Here is a 22566-nt window from a genome sequence, read left to right on the forward strand (position 1 = left end):
AACTAACATACACATTTTTGTAAACATGAAAATAAAATGTGTTCTATGAATGTAATGTACGTGTTTTCTTTGACAACGACAATTTACGGACTTCAACATATAAATAACATGTATAAATAAATAACAAAAACATGAAATAAAATGTTTACAATCATAATTTTTTTGTAAACAATTCATAACATACATGTTTTTATTCAACGTAATCCAAAATTTTTTCCAAAAAAATTAAGTATTATAAATTTAATGTACGTGTTTTCGTAAAACAAGTCAATGTTTTTTGAATATTTATGTAGGTTTTGTAAACACTGAAGAGTCTACGACAAACTTAACGTACATTTTCAGTAAACATTAAAGACAACTTTGTATGAAGTTAATCATTCTAATTAATTTAGTCTTCAACTAACCCATTTTCAGCATTTTTGCGAAAAATGGAAGAACATGTGTTCTACAAATTACGTGTTCGTGTTTTCTTTCACAGCGATCATTTAGACTTCATTATGTACCATTTTTTTTAAAACCCTCATAAAAGGTCAAAAGTCAAAATTTTCGTAAACATTTAAAACAATTCATGATGTACATGTTTTTATAAAACTAGCCAATGTAGCATCGTTGACAATTTCATGCAAGGTTTTCGTAAACATTGAAGACAAGTTCGAGTAACATAACATACGTGTTTTCTACGAAACTTCCGTACAAATTTTTGTAAAAATAAAAAAAATGTCTTCTATAAATTTCATGTACGTGTTTTCGTAAAACTAGCCAATGGGATTTAAGGTTTTCGTAAATATTGAAAAAGTTAGGAGTACATAATTTACGTGTTTTCTAGGAAACTAACATACACATTTTTGTAAACATGAAAATAAAATGTGTTCTATGAATGTAATGTACGTGTTTTCTTTGACAACGACAATTTACGGACTTCAACATATAAATAACATGTATAAATAAATAACAAAAACATGAAATAAAATGTTTACAATCATAATTTTTTCGTAAACAATTCATAACATACATGTTTTTATTCAACGTAATCTAAATTTTTTTTCCAAAAAAATTAAATATTATAAATTTAATGTACGTGTTTTCGTAAAACAAGTCATTGTTTTTTAGACATTTATGTAGGTTTTGTAAACACTGAAGAGTCAACGACAAACTTAACGTACATTTTCAGTAAACAATAAAGACAACTTTGTATGAAGTTAATCATTCTAATTAATTTAGTCTTCAACTAACCCATTTTCAGCATTTTTGCGAAAAATGGAAGAACATGTGTTCTACAAATTACGTGTTCGTGTTTTCTTTCACAGCGATCATTTACAGACTTCATTATGGACCATTTTTTTTAAAACCCTCATAAAAGGTCAAAAGTCTAAATTTTCGTAGACATTTAAAACAATTCATGATGTACATGTTTTTATAAAACTAGCCAATGTAGCATCGTTGACAATTTCATGCAAGGTTTTTGTAAACATTGAAGACAAGTTCGAGTAACATAACATACGTGTTTTCTACGAAACTTCCGTACAAATTTTTGTAAAAATAAAAAAAATGTCTTCTATAAATTTCATGTACGTGTTTTCGTAAAACTAGCCAATGGGATTTAAGGTTTTCGTAAATATTGAAAAAGTTAGGAGTACATAATTTACGTGTTTTCTAGGAAACTAACAACCACATTTTTGTAAACATGAAAATAAAATGTGTTCTATGAATGTAATGTACGTGTTTTCTTTGACAACGACAATTTACGGACTTCAACATATAAATAACATGTATAAATAAATAACAAAAACATGAAATAAAATGTTTACAATCATAATTTTTTTGTAAACAATTCATAACATACATGTTTTTATTCAACGTAATCCAAAAATTTTTCCAAAAAAATTAAGTATTATAAATTTAATGTACGTGTTTTCGTAAAACAAGTCAATGTTTTTTGAATATTTATGTAGGTTTTGTAAACACTGAAGAGTCTACGACAAACTTAACGTACATTTTCAGTAAACATTAAAGACAACTTTGTATGAAGTTAATCATTCTAATTAATTTAGTCTTCAACTAACCCATTTTCAGCATTTTTGCGAAAAATGGAAGAACATGTGTTCTACAAATTACGTGTTTGTGTTTTCTTTCACAGCGATCATTTACATTTATGGACAATTTTTTTTAAAACCCTCATAAAAGGTCAAAAGTCTACATTTTCGTAAACATTTAAAACAATTCATGATGTACATGTTTTTATAAAACTAGCCAATGTAGCATCGTTGACAATTTCATGCAAGGTTTTCGTAAACATTGAAGACAAGAAGTCCAACATAACATACGTGTTTTCTACCAAACTTCCGTACACATTTTTGTAAAAATAAAAAAAATGTCTTCTATTAATTCAATGTACGTGTTTTCTTAAAACTAGCCAATGTAGTCTTTGACAATGGGATGTAAGGTTTTCGTAAATATTGAAAAAAGTTAGGAGTACATAATTTACGTGTTTTCTAGGAAACTAACATACACATTTTTGTAAACATGAAAATAAAATGTGTTCTATGAATGTAATGTACGTGTTTTCTTTGACAACTACAATTTACGGACTTCAACATATAAATAACATGCATAAATAAATAACAAAAACATGAAATAAAATGTTTACAATCATAATTTTTTTGTAAACAATTCATAACATACATGTTTTTATTCAACGTAATCCAACATTTTTTCCAAAAAAATTAAGTATTATAAATTTAATGTACGTGTTTTCGTAAAACAAGTCATTGTTTTTTAGATATTTATGTAGGTTTTGTAAACACTGAAGAGTCTACGACAAACTTAACGTACATTTTCAGTAAACATTAAAGACAACTTTGTATGAAGTTAATCATTCTAATTAATTTAGTCTTCAACTAACCCATTTTCAGCATTTTTGCGAAAAATGGAAGAACATGTGTTCTACAAATTACGTGTTCGTGTTTTCTTTCACAGCGATCATTTACAGACTTCATTATGGACCATTTTTTTTAAAACCCTCATAAAAGGTCAAAAGTCTACATTTTCGTAAACATTTAAAACAATTCATGATGTACATGTTTTTATAAAACTAGCCAATGTAGCATCGTTGACAATTTCATGCAAGGTTTTTGTAAACATTGAAGACAAGTTCGAGTAACATAACATACGTGTTTTCTACGAAACTTCCGTACAAAATTTTGTAAAAATAAAAAAAATGTTTTCTATAAATTTCATGTACGTGTTTTCGTAAAACTAGCCAATGGGATTTAAGGTTTTCGTAAATATTGAAAAAGTTAGGAGTACATAATTTACGTGTTTTCTAGGAAACTAACATACACATTTTTGTAAACATGAAAATAAAATGTGTTCTATGAATGTAATGTACGTGTTTTCTTTGACAACGACAATTTACGGACTTCAACATATAAATAACATGTATAAATAAATAACAAAAACATGAAATAAAATGTTTACCATCATAATTTTTTCGTAAACAATTCATAACATACATGTTTTTATTCAACGTAATCCAAATTTTTTTTCCAAAAAAATTAAGTATTATAAATTTAATGTACGTGTTTTCGTAAAACAAGTCAATGTTTTTTGAATATTTATGTAGGTTTTGTAAACACTGAAGAGTCAACGACAAACTTAACGTAAACATTAAAGACAACTTTGTGTGAAGTTAATCATTCTAATTAATTTAGTCTTCAACTAACCCATTTTCAGCATTTTTGCGAAAAATGGAAGAACATGTGTTCTACAAATTACGTGTTGGTGTTTTCTTCCACAGCGATCATTTACAGACTTCATTATGTACATTTTTTTATTTTTAAATATCCCTCATAAAAGGTCAACAATGTAAAGTTTTCGTAAACATTTAAGACAATTCATGATGTACATGTTTTTATAAAACTAGCCTATGTAGCGTCTTTGACAATTTCATGCAAGGTTTTTGTAAACATTGAAGACAAGTAGTCCAACATAACCAGAGGTGGGTAGTAACGTGCTACATTTACTCCGTTACATCTACTTGAGTAACTTTTGGGATAAATTGTACTTCTAAGAGTAGTTTTAATGCAACATACTTTTACTTGAGCATATTTATAGAGAAGAAACGCTACTTTTACTCCGCTCCATTTATCTACATTCAGCTCGCTACGGATTTTTATCGATCTGTTAATGCACGCTTTGTCAGACAGACCTTCAAAGTAGGATATATCGCATGCCTGCGTTTCACCAATCAAATGCAGTCACTGGTGACGTTTGACTCCGTTTCACCAATCAAACAGAGCCAGGCGGTCACACGATTAACTGCGCATAACGTTTCAGCGGCAAACAACAAGCTTAAGCTTACATGAACTCAACGTCAAATTTGAGGAAGCACGTGGCGGTAAGTAACGTTAGTAGACATTTTGGCGGTCACCGTAGGCTGATGTTAGCTTCCCTGCTATGAATCACTGTCAAATGTACATCGTGTGGGGACATTTATTAACGCACTGCAGCCTCATAGACACACACACACACACACACACACACACACACACACACACACACACACACACACACACACACACACACACACACACACACACACACACACACACACACACACACACACACACACACACACACACACACACACACACACACACACACACACACACACACACACATGCATACAAACACCAATCAGAAGTGCACAGTGTGTTCTGAGGTGCAGCCCACACCTATCAGTTTATGGTTTGCGTAAAGGCTAACTTGTTATTTTCCTTTGTAATCTCTGCCTACTGAGCCTATGGTGCTGTTAAGTTATTGTGGCTCAATTTGCCTTAATTTTTGTTATGTTAATGTATTATTATTTAATATATATTATTGTTTTAGTTGCTTAAGAGATATTCCTGGCTCTGAATTTGCTCATTGCTATTTTTATGTTTTTGTGCATTATTTGTTGCCGTCATCATTAAACGAACAGGTTACTCATCAGTTACTCAGTACTTGAGTAGTTTTTTCACAACATACTTTTTACTTTTACTCAGGTAAATATTTGGGTGACTACTCCTTACTTTTACTTGAGTAATAAATCTCTAAAGTAACAGTACTCTTGAGTACAATTTCTGGCTACTCTACCCACCTCTGAACATAACGTACGTGTTTTCTACCAAACGTACGTACACATTTTCGTAAAAATTCCAAAAACGTCTTCTATAAATTTATTGTACTTATTTTTGTAAAACTGACGTCGACATAAGCGGTTGTCGACATGAGCGGTTGTCGACATAATTGTTTACATGTACACGAAAAAAGCTGTGGCTGCTACGACGCTTAAAGTTAGCGTCAAGGTCACCTGTCAAAGATCGCGAGGAGGAGTCGGCCAGAGCGCCACAGTTGGATTGGAGCAGGGGGCCGCGCACGCTGACCAATGAGCTTCCAGGGTTGGTCAGCGCCGCCTTGAGCAGCGCCACCTTGTTGAACTGGACCAACGAGAGACAGCCCACGAAACCTTGGTCAGCGGCCTCCCTCAGCTCCCCGCTGGAGGCTTCCCATCCTGGAGGAACAAAGAAAAAGGCTTCTTTACGTTTATTATTTACCTTCAACCGCGTCACAGCCGCAACAAGATGGCCGACTTACTGAGGACTCTGCCCAACGTCAAGGTTCTGATCAAGACCAGTTCTCCATCTGAGGACAACGTGTACTTTCTGTGGATGTCCTGGTCCAACTGTTGGAATACAGACAAAATACACAATCAGCTACCACTGTACTACTACCACGACTATCACTACTGTACTATTACTACTACTAATACTAGTAAAACTGGGCCATGTGTATGTTAGTAAACTTCACTCCCTGGCTACCTCAAGAGCAGTGCTGGCTATTGGGTTGATAGCTCGGGCTTTTAGCTCGATAGCTAGCATGCTCGCGTCTAGAGATGTCCGATAATATTGGCAGTCCGATAAATGCTTTAAAATGTGATATTGGAAATTATCGGTTTCAAAAAGTAAAATGTATGACTTTTTAAAACGCCGCTTTTCACACACACAAGTGAATGCAAAGCATACTTGGTCAACAGCCATACAGGTCACACTGAGGGTAGCCGTATAAACAACTTTAACACTGTTACAAATATGCGCCACACTGTGAACCCACACCAAACAAGAATGACAAACACATTTCGGGAGAACATCCGCACAACATAAACACAACAGAACAAATACCCAGAACCCCTTGCAGCACTAACTCTTACGGGATGCTACAATATACACCCCCCGCTACCCCCAACCGCCCCCACCTCCAACCCCGCCCACCTCAACCTCCTCATGCTCTCTCAGGGAGAGCATGTCCCAAATTCCAAGCTGCTGTTTTGAGGCATGTTTAAAAAAAAATAATGCACTTTGTGACTTCAATAATAAATATTGCAGTGCCATGTTGCCATTTTTTTTTCCATAACTTGAGTTGATTTATTTTGGAAAACCTTGTTACATTGTTTAATGCATCCAGCGGGGCATCACAACAAGATTAGGCATAATAATGTGTTAATTCCACGACTGCATATATCGGAATCGGTAATTAAGAGTTGGACAATATCGGAATATCGGCAAAATCTCATGCCAGCGACCCAGGATGGCAGAAAGGAAACCAGGAACTGAACCATGCAGGTAACTCTAGTCTAGTTCTAATGTACTAATGCTGTGCTACTAGTACTACTCATACATGCCAACCTTGAGACCTTCGAATTCGGGAGATTGGGGGGGGTTGAGGTGGGCGGGGTTGGGGGGGGGCGGGGTTTGGTGTGGTAGCGGGGGGTGTATATTGTAGCCCGGAAGAGTTAGGGATGCAAGGGATTCTGGGTATTTGTTCTGTTGTGTTTATGTTGTGTTACGGTGCGGATGTTCTCCCGAATTGTGTTTGTCATTCTTGTTTGGTGTGGGTTCACAATGTGGCGCATTTTTGTAACAGTGTTAAAGTTGTTTATACGCCCACCCTCAGTGTGACCTGTATGCCTTGCATTCACTTAAATGTGTGTAAAAGCCGCATATATTATGTGACTGGGCCGGCACGCTGTTTGTATGGTCGACTTAATATCGTTGTCCGGGTGAAAAATCGGGAGAAATTCGGGAGTCTCCCGGAAAAATTGGGAGTGTTGGCAAGTACGGTACTACTGTATTAATACAAGTTTTCCTCAACCTTGGAGAAACAAAGCTATGCTACATGTTGTGCTGAACATGAAAGAGAAAGGTTGCGGCTAACAAGCGACTAAAAGCGAGTAACAGAACGATGAGTTGATTTGGAGGCGCGGTAGCTTTGGCCTGAAAGTTTGTCTGCCAGCGTTCAGACAACAATAAAGAATGCAGCAGCTGTCTAACAGGTGACATAGGAGCGCCGCTGCTTAGCAAGCTGGCGGCATTAAGCGTGTGACCAGGTCGAGTTGCCGCGGCGATGCTGACTCTGTGTCTCTGGACTGTTGTTGTTTTACGACGAGCAGCGAGGAAATAAGTCATGTTATCTTCGCTAACGGCTCTACGAAGCTGGGCTACAGCTTCAGCGCAGTAAACTAAAGTGTGCTGAGTCAGCAGCAAACATTACGTCCTTGATCGTCCATCAGCTCTTTTCAAAGTCTTTGTCTCCACGCGCCACACAACACTTTTTTGAAACACCTGAAAACTTCCTGGGAGATTTCTGCATCCTAATAACTGGTACGCTCTGACCTTCTTTAGGAATAATCCCGCTTCCACACGGGACTCACCTGCACGTAGATCTTGTTCTCCACTCTGTGGATCCTCACCCGATGGAGGCGGCCGTCTGCCAGGTTGGCGGAGGCGGGGCAGAAGACGTCGGGCTTCCTGTCCGTCTGCAGGTGGTACCAAATCTGCAGACTTCCTGAAAGCAGGGCAGCGACAACGGGAACTTCAACACAGCGTACGTTTAAAACAAAAAACAAAAAAAATTAGGGCTGCAACTAACGATTAATTTGATAATCGATTAATCTGTCGATTATTACTTCGATTAATCGATTAATAATCGGATAAAAGAGACAAAATACATTTCTATCATTTCCAGTATTTTATTTGGGAAAAAAACAGCATACTGGTACCATACTTGTTTTGATTATTGTTTCTCAGCTGTTTGTACATGTTGCAGTTTATATATAAAGGTTTATTAAAAAAAATAAAAATAAAAATAAAAAAATAAAAATTGCCTCTGCGCATGCGCATAGCATAGATCCAACGAATCGATGACTAAATTAATCGCCAACTATTTTTATAATCGATTTTAATCGATTTAATCGATTAGTTGTTGCAGCCCTAATATTATATATATATATATATATATATATATATATATATATATATATATATATATATATATATATATATATATATATATATATATATATATATATATATATATATATATATATATATATATATATATATTAGGGCTGCAACTAACGATTCATTTGATAATCGATTAATCTGTAGATTATTACTTCGATTAATCGATTAATAATCGGATAAAAGAGACAAACTACATTTCTATCCTTTCCAGTATTTTATTGAAAAAAAACAGCATACTGGCACCATACTTATTTTGATGATTGTTTCTCAGCTGTTTGTACATGTTGCAGTTTCTAAATAAAGGTTTATTAAAAAAATAAATAAATAAAAATATTTAAAAAAAAAAAAAAAATTGCCTCTGCACATGCGCATAGCATAGATCCAACGAATCGATGACTAAATGAATTGCCAACTATTTTTATAATCGATTTTAATCGATTAGTTGTTGCAGCCCTAATATATATATATATATATATATATATATATATATATATATATATATATATATATATATATATATATATATATATATATATATATATATATATATATATATATATATATATATATATATATATATATATATATTAAAATGAATGTACTCCCGTGATTTTTTCCATCTGTTCCAATTATTACCACTTTTCCTCCCTCAGTCCTTCTTTTGTAAATTAGATAGTGTCATGATCTGTGGTCTGGATCATGTTTTTGTTATTTTCTGTTAGTTTTAAGACTCCATCAGTTCCTGTTTTTGTGCACCCTTGTTTGTTTTAGTTTCCATGGCGACTTATGATTTTCACCTGCCTCTTGCGTTCGGGACACACCTGTCTCTAATCGGGAGACTATTATTTAAGCCTGTCTTTGCCAGTTAGTCGTCCCGGCGTCATTGCTTGTGTCATGCGATTGTTTGCTTCATGCCTTGCCATGTAAGTTTTGTTTATTCATGCCACAGTTAGCGAGTTTTTGCCCTGTCCATAGTTTATGCTAGTGATGGGTTGATGAGGCGTCATGAAGCGTTTCGACACATTGCAAAACTGTATTGATACTGTGTCGATACTGTGTCACTAAATACTGACATCTGCTGGACATTAAAAATCCCTACAGGCAACCTATGGACCGACTCAACTGACACTGATTTTATGACCTAGTATATACAATTATATAAACCAAGTTATTGTATTTCATTTAGGATTATTTCATATCTTCATTTAAATAAAAATATATTTTTATCTTTTTTAGATACAGTCAATAAATAATGTGAACATGTATCATAACATGGAAAACTAAGAGAACGTGTTGTGAATGAGGATGCTTGTGGACTGGGAATTTATTTTTATTTATTTTTTACACTTTTTTTTTTTTTAAAAACAGTTTTTCCAACGTATTAAATTTTAGATGATTTCTCTTCTTAGTGATTATTTCTCCGGCTGTAGAAAAGACCCGCTCAGAGGCAATGTTCCCTCTAATTGTTCATGTGTGTGAGCAAACACAAAAACTCCCTGAGCATTCAGTGGAGCACATGTGAGCAACATCACACGTGGCAATACCAGCAGCACACCTGTCTCAAACCAATCTTTTATAATAACACTCAAATGAGAGGAGTCATTTTCATGAGATTATTTTGGAATATTAGTGATTTGGCCCACTTGTAATGAAAATAAAAGAAATCTTGTTTTTCATAAGCTATGGATTAGTGTTGTACAATATGTCTGGGTGGGGGTCCTGCTTTGGAAATCATTTGTACCCCTTTCAGAGATCACATTTAGTTCCCCTTAAACATCCTCATGTTGCACAATGAAATGTAAGCATAGGATGAAGTGTGCATCTCTGAAGTAATGTTATGCTTTGATATGCTTTGATACGCTCTGATACGAATTAGTTGCCGCTTTGTTACCGTTCCTTACGCTTTGATCCCGCTTTGATACGCTTTAAATCACGCTTTGATATGTTTTATTACGCTTTATTGAACTTTATTACGCTTTGATGCGATCGTGACGCTTTAAATCAGGCTCTGACACGATTATCAAGCTCTGTTGTGCATTGTTACAACAAAAATAAGAAAAAATGTGAAAAACTCAGTATACTATTTTCCACACATTTTTTATATTCATTTATTTTTTTTATTTCTCTTTTTTTCCCGTTATATTATGTTTTATATCTTCATTTCTTTTATTTTTGTCATCTTAATAAATATCTGTCTTTCATTTGTTATGCTAGTTGAAAATAATAAAAGGCAATTATCCACACATTTTTTATATTCATTTATTTTTTCAATTTCTCTTTTTTTCCGTTATATTATGTTTTATATCTTCATTTCTTTTATTTTTGTCATCTTAATAAATATCTATCTTTCATTTCTTATGCTAGTTGAAAATAATAAAAGGCAATTACCCACACATTTTTTATATTCATTTATTTTTTCAATTTCTCTTTTTTTTTCGTTATATTATATGTTTTATATCTTCATTTCTTTTATTTTTGTCATCTTAATAAATATCTAGCTTTCATTTCTTATGCTAGTTGAAAATAATAAAAGGCATGTCCCGCTTCACTACAAGCTTTCCCACGATCCATTAGGACCCTCACGCTTTAATCAGGCTATGTTACGCTATAACGCCACTTTGCATGCCGCTTTAAAGCGCCGTCAAAGCGCCGTTGGTGTGAACCTAGCATTAGAGCTCTGGCGCACTCTCCCATTCACTCATCGAATTTTTCTTTTACAGAAAAAAATCGAATCTTAGAAGCCTCATTCAGGATTTGGGTTCACTTTAAGCGCTATTTTGGTTTACAGACTATTTCTAGTCTTGCACCCATCACTGTTAATCATATTTCCACTCCCTCTTTTGTTGACAGTGCCTTTTTAAGATGGTCAAGTCTAAAAATCAACAATAAAGATGTATACATTGACAACAATGTTGCCACTTTTTCAGTCCGACTGACACAAAGATGTGTTTTTTTTACACCACTTCTGACTTTAAAAGGCTCAATTACACATACAGTATCTATAACCACATTTTTCCTTTGCGCCCTGAGCCTTTGACTTCAATGAAGTCACTTTGGGATGGGGATTTGAGCCTGAAGTTAATTGGACAGAGATCTTAAGTAGAGTTCACAGGTCTGGCATTGGTGCCAGACACAGCCTTACTCACAGCAAGCTAATACATCGTACTTATTATACCAAGGTCCAATTAGCCAAGATATATCAGGGCATACCTGTGTGATGTGATCCATGTCAACAGTCTCGGACAAACATTTCAACACTTTGTCTGCGGTCACTGGCGAGAGGATTGAACCGAATCCTCTGAGTGGAATATTTGGGGTAGCACCTCGGTCATCTACCCTCAACAAATCCAAAAGGAATCTTGTAGCGTTCACTACTATGTTGGCTAGAAGACTCTTTGTGTTAAATTGGAAGGCAACAGCGCCATTGATTGGTTGTTCTGCAAAGTTTCAAGAACTGTGGGCTGCCTTTCTGAGTTATGTAGGAGGGACCGATCTCCAAAATTACCTACATTAAAACACAATTAAAATGGGGGTGGTTGATGAGACTTTTGTGTGCTTGTTGGTCGTCGTATCTCTCAAGGGCCATTCATGAATGCAACTGGCTGTGGTTTTATGTTGATGTCTGTTGTTTAAATTGTATTTAATTATTTATTGGATTACATTTTTATTTATTTATGAATTTTGGCTATTCCTGTCGACTATATGTATAAAACATAATAAACAAATGTAAAATAAAAATGAAAAAATACATCTTTATCTACACATTGCAGTGTTTCCCATAAACTGCCAAGATACCTGTGGTGGTGGGGTCGTGGCTATGGGCGTGGCTATGGGCGTGGTCACCATGACATCATCGATTAATTTGCATAATTTACTGCAATGATATGATTTTCTCTAAAAGCTCAAAAAATGTATACTTACTAATTAATAATAACAGTTTTGTTTTAAAGGTCCACCCATCCATCCATCCATCCATTCTACAATATAATTACAACACTTTATGTACATATTTATATACAGATTTGAACAATAAGTTATTCACTGAAATATATTTATTAATTGTGGTTCTTACAAAAAATATATCTTATAAAATATAAAAGCTAAAATGTCTCATAAAGCTCTGCCCCTTTAATTAGTGCATACTAAATAATTTAACTTTAGCCTACTACTACCACCATATTATTTACCAGCAACATAAAGTGAAACAGAGGCAGAGGTGTCCTGCCACAGTCAGTAACAAATAAACAGAAAACAGTAGTGGTGGTAGATAGACACAGAGCTTCATCAAACATCTGATCCACTGAACAAAGAGCTCCAAAAATCTTGAACTTTAGACTGCCATCAGTTTTACTCCCTACACTTAACCATGTGTTTCCTACTGCCTGCAGACTTTGCACCCTTTGTTATATACACATGTTGTGTTTCTAATATAAATACATTTAATAAAGTCAAATACAAATAAGGCAACAAGAGAAGTATCCTACACTTCTCTTTTGTAAAGTCAATCTGAACAGCCGATATGGGCATCTACATCAACTATATGATTTGCCTAAAAAGCTGGAGAGGACCAAAAAAAAATAAAAATACAAATATTTTTTTTAATTTTTTTTTAACTTTTTAATTTTTTTATTATTTTTATTTATTTATTTGTGGCGGACGTAATTCTTTCGTGGCGGCCCGCCACAAATAAATGAACGTGTGGGAAACACTGCATTGCCCCTTCCTTTCTCAATAAATGAGAAAATTGTCTTATTTATAACATAATTATTTAACCCTTGAGTCTACTTATTTTAAAATCAGACATGCTGAAAAAAGTGTTATAAACTTTCAACGCTTTAAAGGTGGGTAGTTATGAATTATAACACGTTAAAAACAAAAAGTATAGTAGTGGACAACAAAGTCCGCAGCACAAACAAAGGAGACAGGTTTGGGGAGATGTTGACCAGGTGGGGGGGGCTGGATGACGTCACCAGTCAGAGAAGTTATTTTACAATAAAAACTGTAAGGGCACCAATGAAAATGTTTACAAAAGTAGCACAAACGAATGAGAAGTTTGGGTCATCACAATTTCTCAGGGGGGGGCCCCTGTCGGAAATTGATTGCCTCTGCGGGAGCGTGCACACTTGTTAAATCTGCACTGTTGGGGCTTCTCTGTCCACAACTGATTACACTTATATTTGTGGCTATTGTAACAATATGTGTTAGGGATGATTTAAAGGGAAACTTCGGTTTTTTTCAACCTGGGCCCTGTTTTCATAATTTTTTCTGTATATGTGAGTGCTGGATAAAACATTTTTTGAGGTCGCGCCAGTATTGAGCAGGGCAGGCAGCCTCCAGCCCAGCTAACGCTCGTACACAGGGCAACTGGCTCTCGTCAAAATTCGGCCTATAAACATGCATTTTTTTCACACTGACAGGCTCAGATAGTTACAATGAGTGTCCGACAACATACTAGAAAGGAGAAATTAACGTATGTCTCTACCTTTAGCTGGAGATCGCTGTTTGTTGTGAGCTGTGTCCAAATCTCACCACGCTACAAATCTCGTTCCGAAATCTCGCGATAACTCGCGACAAAACACCGGTGGAAAAACAGTTACCTGACTGAGGTGAAGAGAGATGACTGAAGTGATTTTCTGTTGGATTACCGAAGACTGTTATTTTAGTTTTATAGAAAAGTTTGTTTGTTTGTCTGTCATGGCTGAATTTTTGCCTGATGTGGACGATTTGATTTGTCGCGAGTTATCGCGAGATTTCGGAACGAGATTTGTAGCGTGGTGAGATTTGGACACAGCTCACAACAAACAGCGATCTCCAGCTAAAGGTAGAGACATACGTTAATTTCTCCTTTCTAGTATGTTGTCGGACACTCATTGTAACTATCTGAGCCTGTCAGTGTGAAAAAAATGCATGTTTATAGGCCGAATTTTGACGAGAGCCAGTTGCCCTGTGTACGAGCGTTAGCTGGGCTGGAGGCTGCCTGCCCTGCTCAATACTGGCGCGACCTCAAAAAATGTTTTATCCAGCACTCACATATACAGAAAAAATTATGAAAACAGGGCCCAGGTTGAAAAAAACCGAAGTTTCCCTTTAAGCCTTTATTGTGTCCAAAAATGAAAGAGTTGTCCATTTCTAAAGGTATTAATGAGATGGTTAAGGACTGTTGTTGATGTGCTAAAATCTTTTTTTTTTTAAAAAGCTACATACAATATTAACTGTTCTTTGTTCATGCACATAATAAATATCAATAAAGTTCATTCAATCAATGTATTCTTGTTTGCCAAAAAGTGATTCAAAGTAATACTTTTGGAGATGTGGGTAGGAGTGAGGTGTGATCTGGGGTGGAGGTCTAGAAGTAACCTGACTAGCTTGCTCTGGGATGTTTGGAGTCTAGATATGAGGGTTTTGGAGGTGCTAGGGTACCAGGAGGTGTTTTCGTCTACCTAGCTAGCATGTTATGTTTTCGTCTATCTGGCGAGCATGTTATTGTTTTTATCTACCAAGCTAGCATGTTATGTGTTTGTCTTTCGAGCTAGTATGTTGATTATTTTGTCTACCTAGCTAGCATGTTGTGTTTTCATCTATCCAGCTAGCACGTTAAGGTTTTATCTACCCAGCTAGCATGCTATTTTTTCGTCTATCGAGCTAGCACGCTATGTTTTTATCTACCCAGCAAGCATGTTGTGTTTTCGCAAACCTAGCTAGCATGCAACATTTTTATTTACCCAGCTAACATGTTATGTTTTCGTCTCTGTAGCTAGCATGTTAATGTTTTTATCTACCTAGCTAGTGTGTTATGTGTTTGTCTATCTAGCTAGCTTGTTATGTTTTTATTTATCGAGCTAGCATGTTATGTTTTTATTTACCCAGCTGGCATGTTATTTTTTCGTCTATCGGGCTAGCATGTTATGTTTTTTAACTACCCAGCTAGCATGTTGTGTTTTCGCATATCTAGCTAGCATGCAACATTTTTATTTACCCATCTAACATGTTATGTTTTCGTCTCTGTAGCTAGTATGTTATGTTTTCGTCTCTCTAGCTAGCATGTTAGGTTTTTGTGTACCTAGCTAGCAGGTTATGTTTTCGTCTATCTAGCTAGCATGTTATTGTTTTTGTCTATCGAGCTAGTATGTTATGTTTTTATATACCTAGCTAGCATGTTATGTGTTCGTCTATCTAGCTAGCTTGTTATGTTTTTATTTATCGAGCTAGCATGTTATGTTTTCGTCTACCTAGCTAGCATATGTTTTCGTCTATCCAGCTAGCACGTTAAGTTTTTATCTACCCAGCTAGCATGTTATTTTTTCGTCTATCGAGCTAGCTTGCAACATTTTTATTTACCCAGCTAGCATGTTATGTTTTCGTCTCTCTAGCTAGCATGTTATGTTTTTGTGTACCTAGCTAGCAGGTTATGTTTTCGTCTACCTAGCTAGCATGTTAATGTTTTTATCTACTTAGCTAGCATGTTATGTGTTCGTCTATCTAGCTAACATGTTATGTTTTTATTTATCGAGCTAGCTTGTTATGTTTTTATTTACCCAGCTAGCATGTCATTTTTTCGTCTATCGAGCTAGCATGCTATGTTTTTATCTACCAAGCTAGCATGTTATGTTTTCCTCTACCTTGCTAGCATGCTATGTTTTTAATCTACCCAGCTAGCATGTTGCGTTTTCGCATATCTAGCTAGCATGCAAAATTTTTATTTACCCAGTTAGCATGTTATGTTTTCGTCTCTCTAGCTAGCATGTTATGTTTTTGTGTACCTAGCTAGCATGTTATGTTATTGTGTACCTAGCTAGCAGGTTATGTTTTCGTGTATCTAGCTAGCATGTTAATGTTTTTATCTACCTAGCTAGCATGTTATGTGTTTGTCTATCTATCTAGCTAGCATGTTATGTTTTTTTTTATCGAGCTAGCATGTTATGTTTTTATTTACCCAGCTAGCATGTTATTTTTTTGTCTATCGAGCTAGCATGCAAAATTTTTATTTACCCAGCTAGCATGTTATGTTTTCGTCTCTGTAGCTAGCATGTTATGTTTTTGTGTACCTAGCTAGCATGTTATGTTATTGTGTACCTAGCTAGCAGGTTATGTTTTCGTGTATCTAGCTAGCATGTTAATGTTTTTATCTACCTAGCTAGCATGTTATGTGTTTGTCTATCTATCTAGCTAGCATGTTATGTTTTTTTTTATCGAGCTAGCATGTTATGTTTTTATTTACCCAGTTAGCATGTTATTTTTTTGTCTATCGAGCTAGCATGCAACATTTTTATTTACCCAGCTAGCATGTTATGTTTTCGTCTCTGTAGCTAGCATGTTATGTTTTTGTGTACCTAGCTAGCAGGTTATGTTTTCGTCTATCTAGCTAGCATGTTAATGTTTTTGTCTATCGAGCTAGCATGTTGTTTTTATCTACCTAGCTAGCATGTTATGTGTTCGTCTATCTAGCTAGCTTGTTATGTTTTTGTCTCTCTAGCTAGCATGTTAAGTTTATTGCAAAGTAGCAAGGGTGAAGCAGTCACATGGCACCTGGGTGGGCGGAGGCGTTTACGCACCGTTCCTGGCGAGGATGACGGCGACGTACTGGCGGCTGAGTGTGCTGACGGACAGCAGCATGGCGGGACAGCGTGAGGTGATGAAGCTGAAGGAGACGTCCTCGCGGGCGCGGCTGCTGTCCGCCCGCAAGCTCTTGTTCAGCATGACGGAGAAGGGCTCCTGAAGCGTGTAGGTCAGCGAGGACTCCTTGTCGAAGGACACTGAGACTTCTGCAACACAAAGCCAGACTGCTTCAGAACATAACATTTAAAAAAATCACTAACATTTTTGTCCATTTCTGGTGTCCACTTGATCTTCAGTGCTCCATGTTGGATCGATCACGTTAGGACACGCCCCTTCCAGCTGTCTCTAAACTATCGGTTTAGCCGACATGACAGCCGCGGCAAATGAGAATCGAGCAGCTGTCGTGAAGTCCTGCGTGATTCATACCTGCTTCATTTAGACGTCATCCGCACGGACGCCATGTTTGCTCTCCAGGCTCGGCGGACCGAGACGTTTGTCCGAGAAGATGCTTTATCGCGTGTTGAAGAGGCGGTCTCCAATAAAAGGCGTGTGTCCGTGCAGGATGTCCACTAACGTCCCCCGCGGGATTAATTCTTGCACCGCTTGCAGATTTCCCCCAACAACAAGACATCCAGTTCCAACTTGTCCACTGCACGGATCTTTACATGCACATCTTTAACCAGCAGCACCACTCTAGTCCACGTCAATACCTCCTCAAAAACTGCACCAGGAGGATCTTTGACCACAGCAGAGAGCTCCTCTGTCATGTATTAGATGATCTTTGAGTAGTTGTGTGCACTAGCTTTTTAAAAACATCAGTCATGTATATAAAGGATCTTTGGCGACCACTTCCGTTACATAGATAGATGATCTTTGACTTGTCGTTCTGCAGGAGGCGACTTTTTTCATTTATGACTTCACTTTTTTGTCAATTTATAAATTAAGGATGAATTATTAATACATTATTAATAATACACTATTTATGAATTATTAATACATTATTAATAATACACTATGTATACATTATATACCAATTATTAGTGTATCATATACCAAAATATTGTCAAATTATTCATACATTATATCCCAGATTATTTATAATATATAATCATATCCAAAATTATTAATAAATTAGTACATTTTATAGCACATTATTATCAGCAAATTATTAGTTCCTTTATACAGCAATTATTAATATTACATTGTTAGTACATTATACACCACATTCCTAATAACACATTATTTACATAATTATTATGAATCCATTATTAGTGTATTATATTCCAAAATATTGTCAAATTATTCATACATTATATCCCAGATTATAATATATAATCATATCCAAAATTATTAATAAATAATTAGTATATTTATAGCACATTATCAGCAAATTATTAGTTACTTTATACAACAATTATTAATATTACATTGTTAGTACATTATACACCACATTCCTAAAAACACATTATTTATATAATTATTATGAATCCATTATTAGTGTATTATGTTCCAAAATATTGTCAAATTATTCATACATTATATCCCAGATTATTTATAATAAATGTCTAGTACATTATACTCCAAATTATTATTTAATAATTAGTACATTATTTACAAATTATTAGTGTATTACATACCAAAACATTGTCAAATTATTCATACATTATATCCCAGATTATTTAGAATATATTTCTAGTACCTTATATCCAAAATTATTAACAAATAATTAGTAAATTTTATAGCACATTATTATCAGCAAATTATTAGTTCCTTTATACAGCAATTATTAATATTACATTGTTAGTACATTATACACCACATTCCTAATAACACATTATTTATATAATTATTATGAATCCATTATTAGTGTATTATATTCCAAAATATTGTCAAATTATTCATACATTATATCCCAGATTATAATATATAATCATATCCAAAATTATTAATAAATAATTAGTATATTTATAGCACATTATTATCAGCAAATTATTAATTACTTTATACAGCAATTATTAATATTACATTGTTAGTACATTATACACCACATTCCTAATAACACATTATTTATATAATTATTATGAATCCATTATTAGTGTATTATATTCCAAAATATTGTCAAATTATTCATACATTATATCCCAGATTATTTATAATAAATGTCTAGTACATTATACTCCAAATAATTATTAAATAATTAGTACATTATATACAAATTATTAGTGTATTATATACCAGCACATTGTCAAATTATTCATACATTATATCCCAGATTATTTAGAATATATTTCTAGTACATTATATCCAAAATTATTAATAAATAATTAGTACATTTTATAGCACATTATTATCAGCAAATTATTAGTTCCTTTATACAGCAATTATTATTACATTGTTAGTACATTATACACCACATTCCTAATAGCACATTATTTATATAATTATTATGAATCCATTATTAGTGTATTATATTCCAAAATATTGTCAAATTATTCATACATTATATCCCATATTATTTATAATATATAATCATATCCAAAATTATTAATAAATAATTAGTACATTTTATAGCACATTATTATCAGCAAATTATTAGTTCCTTTATACAGCAATTATTATTACATTGTTAGTACATTATACACCACATTCCTAATAACACATTATTTATATAATTATTATGAATCCATTATTAGTGTATTATATTCCAAAATATTGTCAAATTATTCATACATTATATCCCAGATTATTAATAATATATAATCATATCCAAAATTATTAATAAATAATTAGTATATTTATAGCACATTATTATCAGCAAATTATTAATTACTTTATACAGCAATTATTAATATTACATTGTTAGTACATTATACACCACATTCCTAATAACACATTATTTATATAATTATTATGAATCCATTATTAGTGTATTATATTCCAAAATATTGTCAAATTATTCATACATTATATCCCAGATTATTTATAATAAATGTCTAGTACATTATACTCCAAATTATTATTAAATAATTAGTACATTATTTACAAATTATTAGTGTATTATATACCAAAACATTGTCAAATTATTCATACATTATATCCCAGATTATTTAGAATATATTTCTAGTACCTTATATCCAAAATTATTAATAAATAATTAGTACATTTTATAGCACATTATTATCAGCAAATTATTAGTTCCTTTATACAGCAATTATTAATATTACATTGTTAGTACATTATACACCACATTCCTAATAACACATTAATTATATAATTATTATGAATCCATTATTAGTGTATTATATTCCAAAATATTGTCAAATTATTCATACATTATATCCCAGATTATTTATAATAAATGTAGTACATTATACTCCAAATTATTATTAAATTAGCACATTATATAGCACATTATTATCAACAAATAATTAGTTCCTTTGTATGCCAATTATTAATATCACATTGTTAGTATATTATATTCACCAAATTATTCATTAACAAAATATGACAACTTTATATATTAAATTATCAACAATAAAATATTGATACATTCCAATTTATTAACAATAAATAATTAGTACATTACATCGCAAATTGCTAATAATAAACTATGTGTTATTATATTATTATCATAACATTTTAGTGTCTAATGTATTATTAATGAATTATTAGTACATTATTATTAGTTAATAATTATTAATAAATCCTTAGTACATTATATACATAAATACTATATTATTATATCACAACATTTTAGTACTTTATATACTAATGTATTAATAGTACATTATATACCAATTTATCATTATCAAATCATTAGTAAATTATTTCCCAATATATTATCATACTATTCTTACATAAAATACCAAAGTGTTATTCATACATTATTACATTTTATACTAATGTATTATTACTATTATTATTATTAACATCACATTATTAGTGCTTAATATACCACAATGTTATTCATAACTGTTAGTACATTGTATACTAAATAAATATTACCAAATTATTAGTAAACATATCTTACATTTTTATTAATTAATTATTAGTATCTTATTAAATCAATGTAGTATTCATACATAATAGTACAATATATATCAAAGTATTATTTATATATTAGTACATTATATACCAAATAATTATATTATTATTATCACAGTATTTCAGTACTGTATATACCAATGTATTTTTTGTACATTACACAATCAGAATGATCTACCAATTTATTATGATCAACTGATTTGTATATTAAATCCGAAAATACTGTCAAAAAATGATTACATTATATACCAAACTATTATTAACAAAATATTACTACTTTATATTAGTAATTATCACTAATAAGTCATTAGTGCATTATATCCCAACATATTAATAATACATCATTAGTAAATGATATACTAAATTAATTATAAGTCACTAGTACATTATATTCCAAACTATTATCAAACGAAATAATACTACTTTACATACCTAATTATTGTTAATAAATTATTAGTACATTATATGCCAAATTGTTATTCATGAATTATTAGTACACTTTATACCAATTTATTATGACTATTATTATCACTATTAGTACCTTTTATATCAAAATATTATTCACAAATATTATTACATTACATTAGATAATAAATTATTATTAACAAATTATCAGTAAAATATATATTAAATTATTAATTATTAGAAGCTTATAAACCAATGTATTAGTTATAAAAATTAGTACCTTATACATTAAAATATTATTCATACATTATTAGTACATAAATACAAAATTATTATTACATTACATACCAAATCATTATGAATACGTTATTAGTGCATTACAAAACCAAATTATTATTACATTATATACCAAATTATTTTTAAACAAAAGATTACTACTTTATGTATGTGATTATTATTATTTATTAGTACATAATATGCCAAATTGTTGATTCATAAATTATTAGTAGATTTTATACCAACTTATTATGACTATTATTATCACACTTTAGTACCTTATATACCAAAATATTATTAATAAATATTATTACACTACATTATATAATGAATGCCTGTCAGCACATTATATATTAAGTTATTATTAATTAATTATTAGAACCATATAAACCAATGTATTAGCCATAAATATGAGTACCTTATATATTAAATTATTATTCATACATTATTAGTACATAAATACAGAATTATTATTACGTTATACACCAAATTATTATTCATATATTATTAGTGCATTAAAAACCAAATGATTATTACATTATATACTAAACATTAGCACCTTATATAGCAAATGATCATTGATAATTATTAGAATATGAAATGATAGTTAAAGGGTATAGCAAAGAAGAAGGAATAGCAGCAGTGAGGGTAAGTACGATGATGTTTGATAGAGCGCCACCAGGTGATGTAGAGACGTATTGATGTTCCTGAGATGTCCAGAAGAAAACAAAGTGCTGGCAGGTCGGTGGCGACCACAGAAGCCAGCGGCGTGAAACAGGAAGTCGTTTAGGCCAACCTAGCGAGCAAATGGGCGGCCGAGATAAAAGAAGATAAAATAAATGAAGCCAAACCGGGCCGTAAAAGAAGAAAGGGAAGAGAAAGTAGTCGCTGCAGGAAAAGATGATTGGACTCAGCCTTGCAGAGAAATAAGAAGCTTCCGTTAATC

At 32.7% G+C, this 22566-nt stretch overlaps 1 protein-coding gene and 1 long non-coding RNA gene across 5 annotated transcripts in view; one reads left to right on the plus strand and one right to left on the minus strand.

Moving 5' to 3' along the window:
• LOC133658963 (uncharacterized) overlaps positions 1-11524 on the plus strand; it is a 46117-nt gene extending 34593 nt beyond the window's left edge. The window contains exons 2-3 of the long non-coding RNA XR_009827576.1: positions 7719-7920; positions 11190-11524. This is a non-coding gene — a long non-coding RNA (uncharacterized LOC133658963). The remainder of the gene's footprint in view (positions 1-7718; positions 7921-11189) is intronic.
• The window catches only part of LOC133658960 (contactin-associated protein-like 5), a 318220-nt gene that overhangs the window by 10398 nt on the left and 285256 nt on the right, over positions 1-22566 (minus strand). For 3 of the 4 annotated variants that reach the window (XM_062061521.1, XM_062061524.1, XM_062061523.1), the window contains exons 19-22: positions 16892-17101; positions 7748-7881; positions 5635-5722; positions 5351-5572 (exon numbers count right to left, since the gene is read on the minus strand). In XM_062061521.1, the coding sequence (XP_061917505.1) occupies positions 5351-5572; positions 5635-5722; positions 7748-7881; positions 16892-17101 (654 nt within the window). The remainder of the gene's footprint in view (positions 1-5350; positions 5573-5634; positions 5723-7747; positions 7882-16891; positions 17102-22566) is intronic. The other variant, XM_062061522.1, reaches the window with a different exon arrangement.

Source organism: Entelurus aequoreus, linkage group LG10 (assembly GCF_033978785.1).
Source record: "Entelurus aequoreus isolate RoL-2023_Sb linkage group LG10, RoL_Eaeq_v1.1, whole genome shotgun sequence".
NCBI classification, from domain to species: domain Eukaryota; kingdom Metazoa; phylum Chordata; class Actinopteri; order Syngnathiformes; family Syngnathidae; genus Entelurus; species Entelurus aequoreus.